Source organism: Pezoporus flaviventris, unplaced genomic scaffold (genome assembly GCF_033815535.1).
Source record: "Pezoporus flaviventris isolate CSIRO_AGI_PZ_B2104156 unplaced genomic scaffold, CSIRO_AGI_Pfla_v1 ptg000040l, whole genome shotgun sequence".
NCBI lineage: Eukaryota > Metazoa > Chordata > Aves > Psittaciformes > Psittacidae > Pezoporus > Pezoporus flaviventris.
In genome coordinates, this window is record NW_026892588.1 from 1,519,452 (window position 1) to 1,544,826 (window position 25,375).

General features: G+C 43.5%; 1 protein-coding gene across 1 annotated transcript in view; it reads right to left on the reverse strand.

Annotated features, from left to right (window-relative positions):
- The window catches only part of GPC1 (glypican 1), a 200,553-nt gene that overhangs the window by 82,618 nt on the left and 92,560 nt on the right, over positions 1-25,375 (reverse strand). Inside the window, exon 2 of the mRNA XM_061465412.1 lies at positions 16,477-16,635. Coding sequence (XP_061321396.1) covers positions 16,477-16,635 — 159 coding nt within the window. The remainder of the gene's footprint in view (positions 1-16,476; positions 16,636-25,375) is intronic.

Sequence of the window (25,375 nt, forward strand, 5' to 3'; positions counted from 1 at the left end):
TGCAGGGCACAGAATTTCTAATCCATGAGCAACTAATTGTTATAGGCAGTTCTGGGTACTTCGTACACCGAGCCATCAATGTGAACCTGTATATTTGCTATTATATTATTTTAAGGTCAAATCTTTTTTGTGTTAAGCACACAACTACTCCCATTGGCTCCAAGGGGCTATTTGCAAAAGCAAAGATATATATATACCTCAAATGAGCAGCAGAAGAGATACCACCACCAAACTGCCTATAGCAAACCTATACGCTTCCAGGAAGCAAGGGCTGAGAGAGTGCCTTCAAAACCACGTCCCGTCTAGACGCTCCCCACTCACAAAGAAAAGCAGCAGTGGGGAGAATTATAGCCCAATACTCAGCATGACAGGAAGGAAATAGCATTGGGAAATGCTTATTTTAATGACAGAAAAAATATTTGCCAGGCTTAGGCTTAGCAGCAGTAATGTTATTACTTTCAAAGCTGGAAGACGAAATATTTCAAGGGCTGTTTTTTGACACCTTCACTGTGGCTTGATTTCTTCATCTATTAAGAAGAAGTCTATATACCCTGTGCTGTGCATGCTTTGCAATCCTTTGCATACAGTTCTATTTTATAAGGCACCAGTGTGATAGAATTAGATATAATTTACATCAGGCTGAGCAGCTACCAAAAGTGAATGTATGCGGAAGTACTAATGTCCCCTTGGTTTTGTTTCCAGAGTTAATGCTAAATTCAATGTTTTCATTCCTTTATTTCTCAGGGTACAGAGAAGCAAGACAGAAAAGTCTCCTATTTAAAAGAGGCCTTACTGCATATGGTTTCCTTAATGCTTGTCAGCCTTTTAACCCCAAATATTCTTAAAATGCTAATATAGAAAGCTGTATTTCCAGCAATCTGCAGTTTCATCTTCCCAGCATGCTTGTGTGGAGTGAAATCCATTTACAAATACCATCACTGCAAGCACTTCAAAGCCTAGGAAATGTCTTTTAATTGTAATTACTCTGCCTGTCTCGGGCCATCCTGAGCCTTCCTTCAAATGCCCATTTATTTTGGTGGGACTGGAGAGTACTGAGCAATGACACCAGAGAGTACATTAGCTTTGGTAAGCTGATCTGAAATTAGCCATAGAAAAACCAAGATTTCTGTGCTGTAAGGTTACAATAATCATGGGAAGGGCAGTAAGTGGATGGCTTTGAAGGATGAACATTTAAAAATGTTCCTACCATCTAGCTCTGAAATTACCTCTTAGAGTTATGATGATGTACTTTAGCTTCTTCCTCATTATGTGCAGGCAAGTTTTAGTCTAATTTCTAGGTTCAGTGCAGTCTGAAAAGGAAGAGTCACTCACTTTACTTGGGAATAAAGAGCAATGAGAGAAAAGAAGAATGACACAAAGACATGTCTACAGAAATACCTCTTAACATGGATTTCTCCTGGCTATTGCTTATTTGTCAACTGCTCCTCTTTAATAGAGGAGTCTGTTTTTAACACATAACATTATCTTTCCTCTATCCTACTCCTTCCATGCATAATAAAGTGCATCTAAAGTACTTAAATGGCTGTTGTTACTGAAGGATGCGTGCACCTCTTAAGTCTATCTATCTTCATAATACCTGTGGGAGCTGGGAAAGTCCTATTACAGTCTCAGGCTCAGAACATCAGAGATATTTAAGGGCCTGCCACTGAGATAAATGGGATTAGCTGCCCCATGGCTTTTCTGGCTCAGAGCCTCTGCTACGTCCCTAAAAATCACAAAGGACATCTTAAATGAGGCAGGGAACCACTGGCACTCTTAAGACTCTCACTTCCTAGGCTGCAGGGTTAATTTCTGTGCCAGCTTTTCTTTTTTGATTTACTTTTATGCTGTTAAAGGATGAAGATATTAGATAAGACAAAAATCATGTCCTTATTCTCTTCTGTCTACTCATACCGTAAAACCTTTCTATGCATACCTTAAAATCTTTCTATTGTTGTCATACACTGGCTACAAGCACTTTGGTGTACACTGTTTCACTCCTGCTCAGTTTTCTCTCAAAAAGCTCTGCATAATAGTCCACAAATAACTACCAAACCTCTTATTTAGCTCAACGCTCCTGACTGCCTACCCTACAGAGCAGCAAATAAACTTTGATTGCCCTCTGCACCTGGCTTTGTTCCATAGAAGCAGTGGCTCTCCTGTAGTGAATTCTGCAAAGCAGAGCGTGCTCAGGTAAAGGCTGGGCAGATGTGGAGTGTCTGCACGCATGTACCCTTTCCAGCATGGCCAGTTAGAATGGGAATTTCCATCTTTCCTGGAGGGCTCCACCAGTTCCCTGCCTGATTCTGAGCAACAGGTGTACAAAACACAAAGGCCACCTACCCACAAGGCACAATGGGAGCAGCAGCAGAGCTCCTGTCCTCCGCACTTGGGAATTTGTCTAAACATACTTACAAATACAGATACCTATTTTGAACATCAAACTTCACACAAGCAAAGAGGTCTCACACAAGGTAACAGCACACACTTTTTATATAGAAACAAAACCCCACTGTCTCAAAACGGGGCTTTACACAAGCACATTTAAGTGGTCAAACAGGCAGCTACTGTGAACCTCTTGGGTGGGTTACCACAAGCACCTGGCCTCCTGATGCAATGGCAATATGGCCTTTAGTGGCCAAACATTCATCAGGACACATGGAGGGAGTATTTTTTCTTACTGCAACCACAGGAAGATGTGATTTTTTCCTCCATGGTCACTAAGGAGCCTAGTGTAACCCCAAAATACTGTACCATTGAATTGCCACAGGCACACTCCTCCAAATAGAGAAGACATGGTATTTTCCACTTCCTCAAAGCAATTACCTCTTAAGATATGCATTAGTTCAATCTTTCTAGGATTTAAATTAAGCCAAGTATTAAATCATCCAAAGCTAACTACCTGAACATTTTCAACATTTTTCAACATCTTAAAACAGACTGTCTTTGATGTTCATTACTTTAAAGCCACAGAATTTTGCCTGGAAATTGACCACTTAAATTCCCTAAAGTGGAAGCTGAGGAGAAAAAAAAAAAAAAGAAAATCCATTTGCAGACTTAAATTACTATTTCATTATTTAGCCCATATGTGAAAAGTGTGTTAAGCCTGTCAGGTGGATTTTGATATTCACTTGAGGTACTCTAGGATGTTAAAAACATGGGGTTTGTACTAGGCCCGCAAACGCAAGCACCGCATTTGCATGCATGTTGGGAATAGGAGAGATAAAGATGAGAATTCCTTCTATAAAGGATTATATCAGGATTTTGGACTTACACTGTTCACCTTGCCTAAGACATTAACATCTTTGCATGGTCACGCTGGTAGTCCCTCAGAGCCCCTTTGAGTCCCACTTAGATCAGCAATTCTTGTAAATGAGAAATTACAAATTGTTCCTTGGATATTAGTTTTGCTAATTTGACAGTGTTGAAAAATAATTTTATTCCTAATAGGAGTTTGAAGTGTGACTGCTTCCTCGCCCAAATTGCCTGTTTGCAGCAATCCGAAATAGAACTATTTTATCAGCTTAGCTCAACACAGTGAATTTCTATTATTGGAAGAAAAAGAACTTCCAACATCCGATTTCAGGTTCCAAATTGTTTCAGTTCATTGTGAATCTCTGGAAGTATGGAGAAAATGCATTCTATTTTCATGTTTAACACGACTACGAAATACCCTAAATCTGCAACTCTACAGATAAATGTCTGGGTTTGTATACAAAGAGGACAAAACTCTAGTGAAATAATTAACAAGATTTACTGTAGCGCTACGACTGCACAAGAGACCTGAGAAGATTTAAATGTACTGTTGGTGGCTGCTTGCTTCCCGAGTTGCTTGGGAAGCTTCTGGTGCAGAGCACAACAGACATCAAACACTCCAATTACCATGATGAAAGTGCTCAGTCAACACGCTATGACCCATCGCTTGGGTCTGGCAGGGAAGCATTTTATCCATATTGTGGTTTGTGGTCTGCACAGGTATCGCCCGCTATCTCAAATGCTGTCCTTTGAAAATAAATAGCACAATAGAGACCTGCAAGTTTTAAACAGCACAGAACCCGATCTTTTTAGTCCTTTCTAATGAAAATTAATCACCATACTTTTTTTGGCTTGGGTTTTTCTTTTTTCAATGAAAAAGACTAAACCTAAACTGTGTCTGCTGACAGAGTTCTGTGTATCTCTCCTAGTTCCTTTAAATGTGCTTTTCAGGTTTGCAAGAAATATCCCTTTTCTCTCTTTGCCTATATGCCCCAATCTATCCCCTTGATGTCCAAACATGACTGCTGCTGATCAGGCTGTTTCCTCCTGACCACTCTCTGCCAACATCTCCCTTCTGTGTGCTCAGGAATATGCCTGAATGAAGGGTGCGTGCTACTGGTTACACACTATTTATATATTCCCCCAGTGATAAGCTCCCCCTATCTTCAAAGCAGTCACTTCCTCAGAGAATCCATCTGCTCTGCAAATGTGAAGTGCGCAAAGCAGCAAAGCTCTCAGCCCTGATGCCCAAGAGAGACAACCTGTTAAAACTCAGCCTTTCCAGCTTCTTCACATCTAAGTTCTCAAGGTGGTTTTTCACCTTAACCACACAATGTGCACTTCAGTGGCCATGAAAGAGCCCCAGCAATTTCAACAGCCACTGTACCAGATCCTTGCCATGAGTCATGTTTATTTAAACAGAAGGGAGGCTTTAGACTCCATATAAAGGGTCATGGGACTAGGAGTATGTCCTAGGAGTATGTTCATTTAGGAATGACAAGCAAAGATGCCAAAGAAAGAGCTGTTGTGAGCACAGGCCAGTTTGTTTCCATAGTCTGCTTCTGAGAGTGCTAATCTTGACCTTTTGCAGGGAGACGTTAAAGATTCCCCCAACAGGGATGCCTGGCTGTGCCCTTCAGTGCAGGATGAGGCATGCACTTTCTCTTCATCTCTGTGCCCCACCAGTTCCCATGCTAAAACAAGAGCAGCGGCTACCAAGATCACTGTCCTCCAGCACTGCAGTCACTTAATGGCCTTACAACATATCCCTTGCCACAATGTTTACCCATGTTCTAAAGAAGACATTTATTCCCACAGCTGTATTTCTACAGTTGTGGTTCACTCAGCAGTTCGGTTTGATGAGATGATCTCTTAGACTGACTCATATTCCACCCTCAGTTTACCCAGACACACTCTTGAGGCAGCTGTTATCTGGGCAGCAAGTGCAGATTTACAGCAAGTACTTCACCTTTCATGCTGGCAACCTCCTGCCTTCCCTTTGAAGATGCATGAGGTGCCTATTGACCCTCTACCACAATCACCTCCAGAAAAAGAGTTCCAAACTGCTGCTGCAAACACTTCTAGCTCCTCCAGGACCACTATTGATCTCAGCATAGCTGATCAAGTTGCTCCTAGCTCTCAGAATGAGTCAAGGAAACAGCCCCCAAAAGCTTAGAGAAAACAGTGGTGTGCAGCTATGGCAAGGAGAGAGCTGCGTGCTACAGGCTTGCTCTGAGCTTGGGAACTACACATTCAAATAACAGATAACTGGATCTTGTAAACTCATTTCCGTTAGCTCTGCTGACCAATGGTTTCTTCCCCTGTTTTACACACAGCAGACAAGAGCTTGTTCTATTTTCCTTGGCTCCAAGAGATAAAACTGTATATTTGGCATTGTGTATTTAATTTTCTGGGTTTCATTAAAAATGATCTAGTCTGCCACAGCTTTATTCCCCAGTGCAAACCTGAGAATCACTGGGTCACATCCTAACTCAGTTACATCAACTTATATAGTGTCAAAACTTGGCTCAGTTTTACAGAAAAGGCTCTTCAGTGAGTCAGCTTCCCAGTAAATCCTCTGGGATGTCAATCCACAGGGTGGATCCTACTCCTGTATGATACATGTATGGTGTTTTCCTTGGCTAGGAATGAAACAGAACTGCTTCAGACACACAGTGCTTCAGCTGTATAAAATGTCTCGATTAGTGTTTCTTGTTTTGATTTCAGAAAGAAAAGGAAATTACAATAGACTCCAAATCTCTTTCTCAAAGCTGGCCTACATAACTAAAGGTAATTGTCAGGTTCTTAATAGCTTGGCATTTTCCACTGCACCTTCTAGAGGAGAGAAAAATCCAGACTGAAGAACTATTCAATAGTGAATGTTCATCCAGCATTCTCAGTAGGCATTTTCCTCCTGTATTTAAGCCAAAAAAGTAAGTAATGTAGGCAGGAAGCACAGAGAGCAATTGCTTACTGGCGACCAAAGGTAAAAAAGGTCAAACGTTTATTTCCTATGTTGCTCCTATGAGTGCAGTGCCCAGAATCTATTAATTACATTTCATGGTACTCTGACTTGTAAAAGGGCATAAAATGTATTTATAGCTCACTTAAATTCTTGGTAACGAAACAGTCATCCTACGCAGGACCTCTGCTAATCAACTGGAGACTTTCTGTGCATTAACTTTTAAAATGCACAAAAGCCCTTGTTTGTTTGCTTGCCAACAGAAATGCTTATCACAGTTTAAAGGCAACAACAAAGAGCAGCTATTTTTTTCTTCCCCTTAGGCAATAGTTTGAGGCTGTATCAGTTCACCTGTGATGTCTGAAGTAGAAAAACGCAATTTCACCAGCAATGCATATTTATTATAACTGTTATTATAGTGCTAGAAGCTCTCAAGCACACTGGGCCAAACACTGAAGAAACATGTAATAAAAAGATCACCCCTCTCTAAAGCTTTTTCCATCTAAATATGCAATTTTCTCTCTTTTAGACAACAAGAAGAAAGGGGTAATCAAGTAAAGAGCTCTTTAAAGCTCTTTTTCAGTTAACAAATCATACCTGATGCAAATTGCTGATGAGCAGACAGAGAAGCTCCTGGACTACTCTGCTCCTATAATTACCCACCTCACAGTAATGTACCTTACACAAACCTTCCATGCTGGGGACCTGCTTTAAGGTGAATTTTGAGGAGATCAGCTAAACATGTTAACTAAGTTTCCAAGGCTGAAATTAAGGGAGGGAGGCGGTGCTTTACAACAGGACCAGCAAACTGCCTTAACTTCTCTTTTTCCTCATTAGCTGTTCCTTCTAACCCAAACACTGTGATTCTGTGATTCTAAATCTGTCTTATAATTACAAAAGTCAAACATCCCCACACTTAGGGAAAGAAAAAACTCAAGTTGCCGGTGAAACCTTAATTCAGCTCCGTGATGCATGTGCATTATGATACAATCTTTAATTGGCCTATGAGGAAATTAATAATTATGCACTGAGTGCAGGATTTGGCTGCTGTACAGTAAATAATGCACCATGCTACTCAACAAACGATGATTCAGCAGCAATCATCTATCATATGCTCAGCAAGACGCAAGCGGCCTGTGAGAAAAAAAAGTATAGTCTAGGATCACATCATTAAAGAGCGAATATCCATAGTTTATTTGTGCCAGAGAGAGAGGCACAAATTAAGACTGCATAAGAAATCTCTAGTCTTTTGCCTCACTGCTTTTTCATGATGAACTACGCAAGCATGGAAGTATTTAGTGTCTAGCAGACGCGGTCAAACAGAAGCTTAACCACGTACCAGTTCAGGGACCTGACGGTGACAGCTTGGGCACTACCAGGAAGACAAAACTATTTGGCCAGGTTGGATGGGGTTTAGAGAAACTTGGTCTAGTGGAAGGAGCTCCTGCCCACGGCAGAGGGCTGGAACCGGATGAGCTTTAAGGTCCCCTCCAACCCAACCCAGTCTGTGATTCTATTCTAAGAACAATTATATTCCTTTCAAAGAGCTCCTCAAGCTGGACAAAATTCAGGTTTGAAATAGCTATGATTTTTCTGAGCTGCAGAAAAAGCACACCCGACATTTAAAATACTGGCTGTTTTCATCATGGGTATAGCCAGCTGTACAGCCTGCCTGTTCACCCAAAACTGTGAAGGAGGAGGATTAGTTGGTGCTCCCAGGCTCTTAATGACAGCCAAAGCAGTCAACATTACAGGAGAAGCAACACCACCTCCCCTCCACCACTATTAATTTGGAGCCAAAATTGGAGAACAAAGATACAGACAAGTCTTTGATTTACAGTGAACTAAGACAAACAGGATGCTCTACTTCTGCCCTCAGATGTCACAAATAAAGCACAAAGCAAACAAATTATTTGCTATATATTATTCTTGGGTATTTTCAGCTACACCCTTGCTTTTTGTAATGGCTGAGCATGGACGGGCATACCAGAAGAGAGCCGAAATCCTGCTCTCAGGAAGGTAAATTCCAGCCATTTCCTCCATTATAAGTTTCCTACAGGCTACTGCGCAATACTTTTATTGGCATTCATTAGTCCTTGAGGACCAATTTATTCATTTTTAGCAACATTAAAACAGAGGTTGCATTTTACAAGTGAATCGCTGCACTGCTGGGGCTGTAGGAAGCTGCTCAATTATCTCCAGTGTGTTAAAACCTGAATCCAGACTCGATATTCATCTTAAATTGTAATGAACATCATTTCCCCTAGCCTCTAACTGACAGTCTGATCCCCAGCTCACAGCTGTCTCAGGGTTTTGGGGGAGGGAGGTTGGGGACTTTGGGTTGGTTTATTTATTGTTATCACTGCCATACAGCTTCTGAACCTGCAGAGCAGAGGCAGGCACCACTGGGGTGCTCAGCAGTGCATTACTTGCAAAACACTGCTGGGAATGAAACACAAAAGGTCGAAGCCCCCAGTATTCACAGTGAAGCTGCTCTTTGTGTATCCAACTTCTCCTTCATTTGGAGCTTCATTTCTTTTCAAGAACAGCTGGAGACCACAACTTAGCATTCACATTTAACTAGATATTTGTGGCATTCCCAAGTCAAATTAACAGGCTTGTTACCTCTTGACATGTACATAATACTGTAATATGTGTTCCCAACAATACCTATAAAGAATACAGCAATTCCTGAAATTGGGGCTTGCCCCATGTCAACTGAAATAAACACAACCTGTCTATGCATGCATATATATATATTTATTGTCATATATTTGACCCTCTCCCTTAACTAGCATCTCCAAGCAGCTGAGTTTCAATAATTTCATGCTCTTGACTGTACTGCTTTGAGAAAATATGACAGCCCTTATTCTGTGTGTAAGAATGAAAATCCAAGTGATCTTCATTACTCTCTTTATGGTAATTTCTCCTATTTTAATTTTGTTTCAGATGGAGACAAAAGTTCAGATGGGGCCAAAAGCATGTAAAAAATAAAGCTAGGTAACCAATAAAAGGGTGCTTTAGAGGGTGTTTTGGCCAAATCTGCAGGTTTAATGAGAATGACTTAATACTACTGTTTCTTCAGAAGTAGCTATGAACTGCTGGGTAAAATGAGGGTTTTCTTTCCCTCTTGACTGGCTAATTTCAGAAAATACAAGAAATAGAATCAAAATACCCCGACATAGCCTGGAAGGGAAATGAGGCACTGGAAAAAGCTCCGCACATATATTTCACCATGTTAACTGTGCTTTTAAATGCAAGAAGCTGTGGTGGTCTGAAGGGAGGAAATTAAATGACAATAGGAAAGCAGGAGTGGGGGGGGAGAAGTGAAGCACCCTTAATCAGCCAAGAAAAAAAAAACAGGTGAAATGTCCATCAGCGAAGGCATTCACCTCTTTCTACCACAAAGAGGGATTGTCTTGGGCTCTCCCCACAGACAGATCAATTCTACCATAGTTTTCATAGGCACAGAGCAGCTCCAAGCTCCCACTGGTACTGCTGGTACTCATGCTACACTCTACAAACCACCCCAACTCCCCTAACCACACAGGTTATACTCTTGCCCCCATTTATACAAGTTGTTTGCAGACCTTCTTTATGATTTTGATCATTATTTTCACTTTGGAAGGGGCCTTACATAAAACCCCACTTCTACCAATGACTCCAAAAGTATTTAGAGCCAGTGCCTACTCTTTGGCTGGAGGTGCTGAGAATGAACGTATGGAAAGGTCTTGGTTAATAAACCCCTTTGACATGGAATGACATGATGTCTTTTGCTCTCTTACTGGAAGAAGATCACTGCATTTTATGAACCAGAGGGGCTTCTGGTACTCCTGCATGTTACCCAAAGCCAAGCGACTTGAGCTGTTCGCACCTCTAGCACAAACCTATCACACGATATTTCATTCATCTCTTCCCTCCAGAATCCACTCACCCAAACCTTGTTTTTATTTGTTTGTTTTGCTTTTTATTTGTTTGTGGTTTTTTTTAATTGTTTGTTTTGCTTTGTGTTTTTAAACAAAGCCCTTGGACCACAGGTTGAGTCCAGACAGGCAGGATGCTCTGCAATGAACTACAGTAACAAGAAACTTCTTGGCCCTACAGATGTGCTACTTCAGTGCCAATAACTAATCAAGCAGAATCAACAGTTTGCTGCAAGCATTTCTGGTGAGAAAGAACAAAGTAATTCTATCATCTCCAATGAAAGCAGATACCTTGAAGTACTCAAAATAACACAACCTCCTATGTCAGGACATGCCACATATTTCAGTAGCACACTGTGTATGCTGATCTGTAAGTGGGGACAGCACCTTACCACTGAATCCCTTGATGCTCCCAAATTACTACAGCACCTGGCTAGGAACAGAGATGTGATTCTTGGCAAATGCCAAGCTGGGGGGGAATTACCAACTCAAGAGCTGATTCAGAGCACCTATGTTTCTTTGCAATAAGAGTAGCATCTGAGCATCAGAGAGCTGAAGAGCTTCATGTGGAAACTGGTGGAAACTAGTAAGCCAGCTGGAAGATGGCCGAGTGTCAACTGGCAAGACACAGGCTCTTCTGCAGAGCCATTTCAGAAAAATCTCAGCTGTTCATCTCCTGTTCCACTGCTCTGACCTCCACCCAGCCATCTGGGTGTCATGCTTCTTCAGTCACTGAAGGCAACATCCAGTGCTTGCAATAAAATTTGGCTGATTGCTCTGTGAAATCAGAGGTTTTCAAAGAGATCTGTGCATTGATTCCTGAATGTTAAAACAGACACTTTCTTCTGAAAGGACTATCTGGACATCACTCATTTCTTGCAAAATATGCCTGTGTCATCCAGTATCTTGGAAGAGCAGGTGCCTTATTTCCTGTCCCCAAGCAGATGCACATTTCACTGTTCTCTGAGCACTCAGAGGCAGCTGTTTGAGTGTGGGACAAAACATGGTGGCAGCTGCTGAAACCGAGATGCCTGATCTACCTTTTCTACCTAATCTGCACGGAGGAAGCAGCTCATCTCTTGCAGTGTGCAAGCCCTTGCAAGAGGCACCCCAGTGCAGCTCTCTCACCCAAGCCACTGCCTTATTTTGTTCTCTTTTCTTTCCACAGAAGAGAATATCGTGCCTGTGCCATCTGTTATGCAGAGTGCTGCATGCACACTGCAATGTACACTGCAGCACGCAATGGAGCCTTGCAGATTAAATGTGAAGAGAAGTGGTTGTGAGGGGAGAGAAAACTCCAGGTGCTGGAGCTGTTACAGGTGAGCCTAAGTGTTTACTTCCCTGAGGCAGCTACCTGTCAGGATTAATCTTGCCTAGCCCAGGAATGTGCCTCAGTAGATGCCGCACCCCATTCCAGGAAACCATAAATACCAAATGAGATGCTCAGCACCACACATGAAAGCATCTTCTTTCTGCAGGGGGAGTGACAGCCCAATGAGCATCAATCCTGCTTTGTGCAGGGCTTTTCTTAAGGTGGTTCCTTTGGCGGGGGGAGGGCGGTAGGAAGGAGGTAAGTATGGATGCTTGCTGCCTTCCTTCTGAGGAGGCCTCCAAGGGAACCCCATTATTTGTTGCTCTGTCCTGTGTCTGCCTGGGAGCCTGCTTTTTGATTTCCCTGTTAAAGGATGTTCTCTCTCTTTCTATCTTGTCCCAAAACCAACCCTACGGGAGAGAAGTAGAGAGGAGCCGCAGAAATCACCTTTGATAGCCCCTCTTACAAGTACTTTTAGTAATGCACCACAAAGGTGAAGCTAGGGGACAACTGGGCTGCTTCTGAATGATGCCGCCCAAGACAATGCAGGAAAGGGCACAAAACAATTAATGAGGCACAAAATATGAGGTGAACCATCAAGTCACCCCCAGTGTTCCCACCATGCCTGAGGATGCCCCAGAGGTCAGCGCTCTCGCACAGAGCTGAGCCCATGGCCAAAGCCACCAGCTGAGGCCACACACCACAATTTCAGGGGCAGAGCCCCAGTGAGGGGAGTTACCACAAGAAAAGAGTGTTCTCAGCTAATGATGGGTTTCTGGATCAAAAGCAATACATTCGAAGTCCAAATTTGAATGCCAGGCCCTAGGGAGCAGCCAGTGCTGATGCCAGGAGCAGTGGGAGGCAGCAAGCTTATCAAGTACACTGTCACTGCCAGAGGGACACCACTGACTCCAAAGTGCTCTGTTCTACAACCTTTGAAACAAAGGAACTGATTTCAAAACACAGCAGCAATTCCATATTCTGAGCTACAGCCAGCCCCTAGAAGATTTCTTTCACGTTTCTACATAAACACTAACTTTTAGACAGCACTTCACCAAGGCCAAACCCCACGGTGCCTCCATGGAACACTCACATCTGAGCAGTGGCAGCAGGACACGGCAAGTGTGGAGCAGCTGTGTTGAGGCAACAAGTTTGGGACACAGGCACTGCAGTCCCCGTGGCTCACATAATCACCGCTTTGGTCTTGTGCCAGTCATTTTCTGCACAGAGTAGTCCCACATCTTTCAGAACACACCTTTTGGGCCAAATCTGGGCCACCAAATTCAGATACTTTAAAATGTGGGGCTTGGTTCGTGTTATCATCAACTGAGAAAATACCTGCAAAATTTGGATTCACCTCTGGATTTTGTAGTCTGGGTTTAAAGTCAGTAGGGTAGGACACAGCTCTTCCTGTTGGGCTTACTCAGTTGCCTTAAGCATCCACACTATATGTAAATATGTACTATACATACATATATTTACCATATGTAAATATATATGCCTCTCTCCCCAAATAGTCCTTCTAGGGGCTGAAACCGTACATACTGAATCAGTCAGTTCCTCTGTCAGAGACACATTTGGTTGAATTTTAAACAAGGAGCCTTTATAAATCTCTAAACTTTTAACCATCAGTGTGTAACAGCTTCTAGGATGTTCCCCACCTTGTAACATTTAGAAGTATGATTCATCTCCACAAGAAATATGTAACTGCCTAACTCTCAAATACTGTTAATTATCTGCACAGTCTGTGTTTCAGCATATGCCATTTCCAGCTACCAACATTGGACATTATGAAAGCTTTCACATGACATCAGCTTTCCAATGAGCAGCCACCTACAAAATACATAATTTTTAATCCGCTTTTGATTGCCACAGCTTAAAAATCCCAGAATTTATGCGAGCTACAAATTGCTTTTTAGACTGTGCAGGGTGGAATAAAAGCCAAGATTATGGGTTTGGCTTGTTGATATTTCCTGAAAACATGAAACAATTCTGAAAGGACAGATTTGCTGGCTCACAGCTAAAGGTCAGCAGTGACACAGAGAGCGATCGCTAAGTGTACCAAAACGATTGGGAAGGAAAGATTGGCACAGCATTGCAGTATTATTAACAAGTGATTTAAGTGGAGACAAAAGGGGACAAGAGACAAGGATTAGACTCTGAGCAAGTGAGCTTTCATCAAGACTAGAAAGTCAGCCTTGTTCCTTGCTGCTTGCACCCCCTCACTGTCACTCGAAGCACCACTTGCTCTTGCTCTCTCTCCCTATCATATTTCATCTGCATATTTTCTCTAAAAATACTTTGTATGAGATAAAGGACACTCTGCCCATGGCCACAAAGTGTTTGCCCCAAATGCAACCACTGAGACTGAAATAACAGATAATTCCTTGCAATGGGACCAAGCTGTAGCTCAGAGCAGAGGCACTCTGACAATTTAGGGCTCTACACACCACAACCTGCAAGGATGAATTGTTCTCCAAAGCAAAACGTTGAACACTGGCATGAAGAGTATTACTTCGGAGGCAGATTGCTGTGGTCTTGCTATTTTCTAGCTGCAGCTTCAGGGCAATTTACAAGTAGAGACTATTGCCTGTGATCAGCAGTGAGATTACAGAAGCAAGATTTGCTGTGATGAATCTAAACAAGACAGTTCCAGGCCTAAAGTTCGATGTGCCACACCTGTTACCAGAGAATATACGCATAAGCTGATCTCCAGGCTGAAAGTACTACAAGAAAGGGTTGGACATTCCCATGCAGTGGAGACTCCCCCCACTCCTGAGGCCAAAAATTTCTATCATGAAGACAAGCTGTGCATTGATACCTCTGCAACCCCAAACCTAGCACTCTAACCTGCTGCTAAGGAAATTCAGCAAAACCAGGCATCCGATGCCAGAAAGATTAGACCTCATCAATCCCACATTAAAATACTCTTATCAAACAGCTCTCAACAGCACTACCTGCAAAAAGTCTTCCTTACTCTGAGATTCATTGCATTAACTGGAAGATAAGGCAGTTTCTACGGCATTGTTTCAGAAGCTGAGGTGATTCCATTGCCCCATCACCAGAAGTCCCTTCCCTCAATTTTAAACCATCTGTGCAGTAGCTAAAGGAAAAAACAGTAATGCTGCCCATAAAGCCATGCTTGAAACTCACACACAATATGATTTTGTTTTTTAAATCATGTCTTGCATGGATTATATACTCTATATTGATTGTAAGTGTAGTTAAGCAAACTAAAAAGGTATAATGGGAGGAGGAGACAACTTCCTGGCCTTGTGGGCTCAAGTGAGGTTACTTCCACTACAAAACACCAATGATCTGTGCATTATGGTCTGTTAAAGGAAGACCTAGGTTATTGAACAATTTCTTTGTTTGATGCTTAAAAGAAAATTGGGTATGCATCACAGAAATAAAGCTCTATTCTTGTAAAATGCTGGGGAACAAAAACAAAGGAAAGTCCTTACAGCTCTAACTGACATCTCAGCACAGGTATCCCCCCTTTCATATACTTGGCTTTGCTTATGACTATTCTTATTGCTGTTACTATTACTAATGCACCAAAACATCATTCGGTGATGTAATGTCTTACTGGTTCTTATATTCTTCTCAAATGTTAAGCCAGTTCTTCACTAGGTAATTTCTGCTCATGCATATAATCCTCAAAGCTGCCAATAACTTTTACACTCTTAACACTGATAGCTGTACAACTATGTTCTTTTAAAAATAAAGAGCAGATATACCAGCCAATGCTGCAATAAGCAGTGGAGGGAGAGGGTGCCAAGGCTGGTGGAGGTTCTGCATTAACCCTGTGAAGGGCTGGATTTCAGAGGTCAGTGAGTGTGCTCAGCAACAGCTACACCAGGTCCCATTCAGACATCAGTCCGAGCAACCAGCATTGTAAGCCTCTTTTGAAAATCCTGGTTATCACTTTTGAAGGCAGATGAAAATCAATTAATTTTGAGCTTTTAATGGAATGCCTTTGCTGTGGTCAACCGTGGCCACACAGTTACAATGCATTTTGCAGAGATGCACTACCTTTTCTTTTCCTTTAGTATAAAAGCACTTAATCTTGATTGTCAGGCCCCTGAAGGTCAGGCTTATTTCTTTAGATCTATTATCTACTGCTTGAAATTTTCAGTTCCACCTTTACAGCTATTATAGCTTCTTTCTTCAACTCCTTTTCACAGTAACTCCAAATGATGACTGTTGATAAAGTTAGGAGGACTGTGATTCTAAATGTCTGACCTTCTTTAAAATCTGATAATGGATACAGTTTCTGAATCATAGGTCATCTCAATTTTGCCAATAAACCATTTATTTCCAGTGGCCTTCAGACCTTGAGGCTTACTGTGCACTGCAGATTGGATTCTTTAGGGAACAATAAAAGCAAGAGAGCCATCCTTAGCCTTTGCTTAGCATGTTAGAAGGGATACTTTGGAGAATATGTCCCCAACATCTTACGTATCACAGTCTCTAAGACCTTCACTGCTGTACAACATTCCTGATGTATGTATGAAGCTGAAAATTATAAGCCTCTAATGTGAACTAACCTTTTCATTTGCAATCTATATGGAAAGGACAAGAAAAATCCATGCCTCCTTAAACCCTCCCCATCTACTGTAGGCTATCCAGTCACCTCTACCATATTGTTCAACTTACAGCTCAAGGCATAGTGCCAAATTTTACATCACTACCTCAAATGTTATGCTGCTGTGGTAAGACTCGATTACAACACGCTTGTAAAAGCTATGTCAGTGCCAAGATACACAACTTGTTGGTACGAGAGCCTGCCAGCCTCATTCAGTGGCTTCACTGAAACCACTGAAACAGTTCTCAAAATGACTGGGTCTTGCAAAACACTGCCAGAGGTACAATTCCTACTGAAGGTCAACACATGACACAAACTTTTGAGCAAGATGCAGAGGAAGGAGTGTCAAAGACAAATTCCTGACTCAAACAGTGCTTGGAAAGTTAAGCAAGTGTCTGGATCCTTAGCAGGGAGGAACCGAGTAGGTTTTACTTACTGTCAAAGCTTCTGTGCTGTGCTGTCAGGGTCATTTGCACAGAGCGACCAGCCTCTTTCATCATGGCTTCAAATTCACTTCGGCTTTTGTTTGCAAAGTTCTCTTCCATCTCACTGGTGCAGCAGGTATAGCCTTGTGGGCAGATTCGCAGGTGCTCCCCTGAAATGACAGAAAATGTAGTTGAATGGCCAGGTCTGGAAAAGGAACATAGCATAAAAATACGCCAGCTCCCCAGTAACCTGGACCTACATCAGGCTTTGTGCGTTTACCCCCTAATTTGAGTTATGTTGCATTAGCATAGCGGTTGGTATGAAGGCAGGTACAAATTTTCTCACTCCAGACTATGAAGGGAAGGATGAGTGAAGGACATAAAATTAAAACGTGGGGCAAGAAGGGAAATACAAGTGTCTCCTGCTCCAAGTCTGCCCTAGAATTCGGCTCTGCCTAGAATCCCAGAAGACATGGAGGTCTGATTAAATGACATATTGGTAGTCCTCATTAGACTTAACAGGCATATCAGAACAACTGTTTGAATCTACTTTGTCAAAAAGTTACCCCAACTCCAACGTGCCCCATATCAAACTACCCCCTCCAACCTACCCTGAGAAGGCATTCCCATAACCAGAGAGGTGAGACTTGTGAGATGTTTTCAAAAGACAGATGTGCTCAAAGACAGATGGAATTTGGGTAGCTAACTCCCTTCCATGTTTTGACATTTTCTATGAAAAACTTATCTCCCCAAAAGAGATAAAATCACCCAAAAAAAGGTTGCCTTGACAAGCTCTGATTGAATATATGCTTTGCTACAGGGAAGGACAGGAAAGGCAAGAGGACTGGACAGTCCAATTGAAAAATTCCTCAGTATGGGAGCTCTTCCTGCCCTCTGCAACCTCTTTACTGTGGAGAAGCAAGTGCTTGCATAGGCAGAGTCAGCAATAGTTAAAAAATAATTGCCTAAGTTCGCATGAATCCTTACAAAGGAAGATATATCCACCTGCAAACACACCCCGTGTTTCTCCTTACCCAGCAGAAAGAATTCATTTGAATAAAATAAAATATAAAATAAAATAAAGGTGATTTTTTTTTTCTTTTTAAAGAATAAAACCCCTCCTTGTTCCAAGTATGCACTGAGATAAATTATGAAGAAGTCACCATGCTTAACATACTTCAGTTGGGATTACAACCAAATAGTGTAAGACAGGACTGCTATCTCTGCATCACAGCTGAGCTGAAACATACATTTAAAATCACGTTTTGTGTGTGTCTCAACAGCTTCAAATCCTGAACCTGTGCAGTCCTCCAGTGTATTTTAGGCATAAGCCATTCAGGATGAGTTTGCATTTTGCTGGCCCTTGGGTCCCTGCTCACGGAGTGCTCTGAAGCAGCCTCTGCAGGGTGCTGGGGTGAGCCTACCCTTGGAAAACAGGTTACCATGTGCACCTGCACTGATAGAAAAGCCTCCTGCCTATGTGACGGGAATTGCTGCTCACCAGCTTTTGTAGGAGAGGAACTCCCACCGTCAGGCCTGTGCCATGCTCCTGGTGCAAAGGAGATCAAGCAAGATGCTGCATCCTGTGGGCTCCTGTTTCCATTAGGGCACCCCCCATCAAAGTCTCCGTGAGTACATCAAAGCAACAGGAAAAGCAGCAACTCGCTTCAGTATAGAAACTAAGAGTCAAACAAACACCATACAGAGCTCAATGCTCGCCATACCAAATGTAATTTAAGTTACAGTGCTTGGCTAAGCCTTTCCTTTCTTCATAAACTGGATTATTGCAACAGCTCATTTCTGTAATGTTGCACCGTGAGGACAGCTGACGTGTGACGGACAGGCAGAGAAAGGGAGCTGCAATCTTCTGACAAGACACAGCTTTGTTTCGTGTCACAGCAAATTGCAAACCTTCTTCTTGCCCAGCCCCTTCTGCCCGATTACTGCTGCCACAGGGCTTCTGATGAGGAACAAAGTTGTGCTGACAGTTGTTTTCCTGCGCTACACACCCTTCCACACTGCCCTTGGTGCTCTCAGGACAAAGCAAGGCCTTTTCAGCACCTGGCCTCTCTGGAAGGCCTATAAACAAGGAGGTGGATCCCAGAGGGTCCCAATGGTTCCCTAAGACTGCCTTTACCACTGCTGGCTAACAAGTTGCGCAGATGGGGCCCTGGTGCTGTAAGCTTTGCACTCAATAGCACCCAAAAGCGCTCCTGCCACTCCTCTCTTCAGCACAACCCACCAGGGCTTGCAGGTTCAAGCCCCAAACAGCCCTTCACAAATGCCCTACTGTGGTAAACCAAGGTAAAGCACTGGGAACCAGCTCCTCAGGGAGCTGACCGTCAGCAGAGCCTGGCTGCGCAATAGCCTCCTCAGGGCCTCAAACCAGGCCGAGCAAACATGGCGGCTGCAGCAAGGAGACACCACATGTCCATTGAGCTGCTGACCAGAGGGGATCCCTGTTAGAAACAAAAGAAGGGGGAAAGTGTGGCCATTGCCTCTGGGGACAAGCAGGGCCTGCCTGCAGGAGGAAGGTGGACGGGAGGAAGAGTCCTGTCCTGTGCCTGAGCTCCCAGATGAACAACGAGGAGCAGCAGAAGTGTGAGGCGTGCTAATTACAATGTGACATGACCAGACAAACCCTCCCCGTTGCCGTGCTGGGCAAAACAGGGAGCGTGTTCCAGCAGGATGGCCCGAGTCCAACACCTCACTGTGCCAGCAGAGCTTCAAGTAACCTCCCGCCAGCTGGCACTGCCAAACAGAGCAGGCAAAGAGACAGAGGGGGAAACAGACAGAGAGCAAGGGAAAAAGTCACATCCATAGCTAAAATTGCCTACATTTATACACCTTGTGACTCGAATGTGGAATTTTTCTAATGCTTGAACTCAGAGCTGGTATAATTCCTTCTGAAGCAACATTTGTCTTAGCTTTCTGCAAGCATCTGTATGGTACTCAGCAATACAGCATTTTATCTCGGTGGGAAGCAAGGTTTTTGTCTTTGTCTTCATTTGTCTTTGTAATTTAAACTCAGCACACACCAAACAGTCTCACAGCACTATGAAAATGCTTTGCTTGCTCTGCTATCTAACCTGACCCAACCTGGAAACAGTCACCATTATGGTTTAACCTTTCCTATTGACTCCAAAATAAACACACTCCAGCCTGTATTTTTGCTCTCCTTCCATTTCAAAGTTCATTTGTTTGCTGACTTCCTGTTATGCCATTGCCGAAGCTGCACCATAAATATCCCTGGGTTCACTTGGCAGATTATCTGCAGATATCTGTGGAGAGCTAGAGGTGTTTTATGAGGAGTAAATCTGCAAGGTGCAGTGTGTGCTCTCCTCTCCGCTGCTGCATCAGACAAGATACCCCTTATATACAGCTGGCACGTTGCTAACTGCTTGCTCCAGAGCCCATACTCCCAGCCTTGGGAAGAGCTTTATAGAAAGCAAGTGAGAACAGCAGAGGTCAAACCTGCAAAAAGCAGAGGGCTTGGAGATAACGGATACAGTCCCAGTGATTCAGGCCAACTCTGGGTCAGACCCATATGAGTCTGTCACTGAAATGCAGCTACCTCTGCCAGACCTTGTCCTGCAGCCCCTCATCTAAGCAGGTCCTGCAGCAGGGCACAGGGGTGCCCAGGGGGTGCATTTGCTAGCTCAGCCAATACCAGCTCCTGCTGCCTTAAGCACTCTGGATTTGAGATACGTTTGGAAGAGCAGATACACTTTGGGATGCTCCGCTTCCCTTCAGAAAACAATATGCTTGCCCAAGCCTTTGGCACCCAAAATGTGCGGCACAATCTGGGTCTTCCTGGAAGACCCAGCTTTCCTGCAAAGGCTGCCAAAGTCGGGGTGGGATGTAACCCACTGCCTTCATGGCCTCTTGGAACAGAGACAGGGCAGAGAATACATGAGAACAGCATTGAACAAATATCTCATTTATGATTAACTGCCCTGAAGTGGAAAGGAATAGGCAGGAGGATGATGACAAGAAAATATCAGAATGCAGTACTGAGAGAAGAGTCCTTGGCTCCTTTAACCATGTAACTAGTGCTATTTCTATCTCTCTCACAGGACGTTGGAGATTGAATTCATTACAATGTTTGCAGAAGGTTTGGGGTTATTTGGATGTGTCAGAATATCTAAATGCAAATTATTACAAAATCATTCCTCCCAGAGGTTAATCTATTTCAGGCTGTGATAAACCTGTCATGATTCTTCTCCCCTCTTCCCCCTCCCTCTCCAAACTGCTACAAAACCTCATCTCATGCTCCCAGACCAAAACTGACCCCCAGCTGCCCCAGTCCAGACCCCCATGCCCGGACATCTACAGCCCAGAACCCCTCCTCAGGGTTTTTTGGTGAACATGGCACAGGCAATCAGGCTTGCTGAAGTCCCATCCTGCTGAAACCCCCTTGCCAGACATGCCAGGACACAGCCCCCAGCCACCTAAACTCCATCCAGGCTAATGAGTACCACAGCCAGGACAAACCAATGTAATTCAGACCATGGTTTGAGGTCTTTTTCCTCCTTTTTTCTTTCTTTTCCCTCCTTTTTTTCTTTTCTTTAACCATGTCACAGTGTCTGCAGCTGAAGCAAAATGAGCCTGGAGGTGGCTCAGATGTTAAAAATACCTTGCAAAAAGATAGTGCAATTAAAGTGAAACCCCTTCCTTAGGCTTCCCGGTTTTTCCTGCTTCAGGTGTTCCTGTCCCCATCTCTCTTGAAATACATACCTTTAAAGAGAACATGATTTAGCACATGCTGATAAGGAACTGACAGCACAGCCTCTAGCACTAGTACCTTGAAACCTGGTCTTGTCACAGATAATTCCTAGAGTAAATGGGAGTATCCCAAAATCATTCGGACTAGGAGACAGTCCCAGCTGAGTTCTTGATATCCTTTTCATTCTGGAGGCACTGAGAAACATCAGCTGGCAAGCTGCTTCCAAACCTATACCCCACAATATTGTGTAAGGTGTCTGGGTGTATGGCTGGTCTCTCACAGTAGCTGCTAACATCAAACCAAACCAGCTATCAGACTGCTCTATGAAGGACATTGCAGATGAGGAATTTTCCCCTATTGCAAAGGCAGGTGTTAGCTGAGCTCCTGCTTTGATGTGCAGTCAGCTGTCGGCAAAGTATGTTATCTTCTATTTTCTGATTCTGTATTAAGAGTATCGTCATTTTTGGCTTGGGTTTGCACCTAATGTCAGGGAAGTCACAGTGGGCCTGAATATAAAGTACTGTATGGCAAATCTTCACCCTTTAATCAAAATGCACTAAGCCATGCTCTCTCCCAGGCTGAGGAAATGCATGGTGGGGCAGAGCTATGGGCTGGCCAAGAAGTCAGGGCAGAACATGGTCAGGAAGAAGGGCCACACTCATGTGAAATTACGATTTTTCTGCCCTTTCACACCAGGAAGCAATCTCAGGATAAAAATGAGGTTGGAAAAGACCTTTCAGATCATCAAGTCCAACCATTCCCCAGCACTCCCAAGGCCACCACTAACCCATGTCATTGAGGACCTCATCTACATGGTTTTTGAACACTTCCAGGGACAGTGACTCCAGCACTTCCCTGGGCAGCCTGTTCCAATGCCTGAGCACCTTTTTGGGGAAAACATTGTGCCTCATATCCAGTCTCCCCTGGTGCAGGCTGTTTCTTCAATCACTTGTCACCTGGGAGAAGAATCTTCACACTGTTGTTGTCCCTCAGCCTCAGTGAGGTGAGAGGGATCGGGCTCCAGAACAACCAATTCCCATTTCCTTTGCCACTGCTGAGGGAATAGCTGGCTATCTCAAGCAACTGATAACAAGGGCATGAAGTCTTTTCAAGCTGCACAACAAAGGTCTGAATTTGCACTGTGTCAGCAGCTTTTATAATGCCTTACCATCTGACAGTTGATCAAATAGCTTGTGCTATCTTAGATGAACTAATGTTTTCGTTCCAGATAAAGAAAACAAGCTCTACGTTCCACATCAGTGATAAAAACAGCAAGCTGGAAAAATAGCTAGAGAATATGCTTACACTGTTAATGCAATGCACGTGTTTAAGATGAAACAATAGCAAAACATTAAATGCTTGTTCCCACAGGTCATCATTCAGACCACGATTATACAAACAGAAGTGAACAACCAAGAGCAGATAATCTGTAAGATTTGCTCTTTCTGCTCCTTACCTTCCTACTCCTACCAGGATTTAATAAACTAACAAAACACTGTTAACCAAATAAGACAACTTAATCTGGCTACTGCGTGGAGTTGGCTTCCTACCAGGTTTGCAGTGTTCTATAATTCCATTACCCTGACACAGAAATACCTGGATCGATTCACTAAGAAGTGCCATCCTCAGAAACCACTAATGAGTGGGAGTGCTTTGGGACTGCCCTGTTTCCCACCAACGCAGCCTGTTCAAGTCCGGAGCCTGACTCCCAGAGAGCTGGGCAGGAGAGTGCGGGACAAGCTGAATGTGAATTTCTTCTGTGTTTGCTCTGCTTGTGCATTGAAACACTTGAGGCTCTGAGGCTGTCAGCTCAGTGTCATGCCTGCACACTGGAAACGTGGTATCAATTTGTTTAACCCTAGATCCTGATGTCAGAGGAATTTATAAGACAGGCAAACATGGGCAAAAAAAAAAGTTAATTAACAGAGGAGAAAGAGATACCTCCATGTCCTGGAAAAATATTAAGTATAGAGTAGATAGGAACGCCTTCAGCAATGACAGTCTGAACATCCTAATGTCATCTGTGTATGGTACAATGGCAAACTGCCCAAAGGAAGGGAACAGAGAAAATGTCACAAACACTGACAAGAGACTTGATTTTTACTGAAAAGATGCGCACGAGAGCACTTCCCCCATGTATTGCTCCTTTGGGGTTTGGAAGTGTCTTCCTGAATGGAACAGAACAGCCCTTCCCATCACCCTGCTCCCTCAGTTTCTCATCAGAGGCTGGCTCTGCCTCTGACTCCAAGCTGCATGCACGCAGCAGCAGGAACAAGTACAGGATGCAATGATACAAGCCTGTGTTTAAGAAAAATACAGCAAACACTTTGTAATTTTCAGTAGAAAAGAGCTTTTTCAGCTGTTTGAGAGAGGAATGAAAGAATTAGAGCCAAATCTGCAAGTACCACAAGCAATGGAGGACCTCTGTCTAGCAGAACTGACTGAACACACCAAAACCCAAGGCTCCTCAGATCCTCCTCTGGGCACTGGACCCATCCCTGGGGAGCTCCTAAGCAGCTCTCTGCTCCAGGAAAGGAGACGATCCATTACAAAAGGCTTCAAAGGGGACCCAGAACATGGTCTACAATTAGCACACTCCAAATAAATCAATCTTGAAAGAAGCCTTCAGTTCAGACCAAACCAGTTGCAAGCAAGGATCATGAAGAAACAGACAGGGAACTCACTGTTCACTGTCTCTCCCCTCCCCTTCTCTAAAAACCAGAAAACTCTTAAAAAGCATCTTAGACAAGGGAAGAATTATCTTGTCTCTTCACATAACACTTGTGGGGACGTATTGAAGTTGTGTGTCATAATCCATCACTATCAACCGCTTTCAGAGTTGTCCTGAGCACATCAGCTTCTCACCAGATGTTTTAGTTCTCTTTTTTTTTCCTTCTTCCTAGAACAAATAGTCTTTTTATACTCAGTTTGCTGCAATCTAAAATAAGACCAAACTGGAAACCTATCACTCTTATCAGATGCAGCTTCACTGGAGGCCTCATAACAACATAGATACATTATTACATAAGAAGTGAAGCAATTCATTAAGCAGAATCTTTTCCAGTTTCTTCTCAGAAAAATAGCTACTGAAGAAACTGCCAGCTCTATCCCATGGCCTGACAGCTTGCTGCCAGAGGGATCAGACTGGAAAAGGGATCTCAGTAGTAAACTGAGGATTAAAGATGCAGCTCCCACTAAGTCATTAAAGAGGTGAAAGCTTTTGGTTTATTCTCCATTTAAAAGAAAAAAGCTTCAGGGCAATAATCCATATAATCCATGCTAGAAACTTGAGGAAGACTTTGATCAAAACCAAAAGTCTTTTTTCCAGACACCCTACTAAAGCCCTTCAAGGAAAATGGTGATACTACACTTTGAACTATTTTGAGATAAAGAAACTAAGGAGCTTCAGCCACCTTCTAAGATCGTTGCTCAAGAATGGGGGGTGCTTGTGGCCACTCCCAATCATTTCAGTGCAAATAACAAACCTGGAGAAGTTAGCATTTAGAGAACATTTCCTCCCAACCCCAGGAAAGCTGCTCAAGCAGTAGATGCTGGTGTGAAAACCATGAATACCACCTTTCTGGGTTTCAGATACATATTTAACACACGGCTCCTGCAAAACACTCCCTACATCTTATCCCTGCCAGCCTTGCAGGATGCTGTGATAAGCAGGATGTATCACACCAGAGGAGGATGGACATGATGCAGAAGTGGGCTGCCAAGGCTGCTCACCTTAATGAGCTATACTCCTGGCTGCTAGCTTGCCCAAGAGAGGACTGCACACTAGCTCCTGAGCACAGCTACGGGCATTGTTGGCAGCTCATTCCCTTCCTGGATGGACCACTCGGTGGATAAAGAACTGGCTGGATGGCCGCACACAAAGAGTTGTGTGCAGTTCTGGTGCCCTCAACATAAAAAGGGCATGGAACTGCTGGAGCAAGTCCAGAGGAGGGCCATGAGGATGATCAGGGGACTGGAGCACCTCCCGTATGAAGACAGGCTGAGAAAGTTGGGGCTGTTCAGCTTGGAGAAGAGAAGGCTGCGTGGAGACCTCATAGCAGCCTTCCAGTATCTGAAGGGGGCCTATAGGGATGTTGGAGAGGGACTCTTCATTAGGGACTGTAGGGATAGGACAAGGGGTAACGGGTTAAAACTTAAACAGGGGAAGTTTAGATTGGATATAA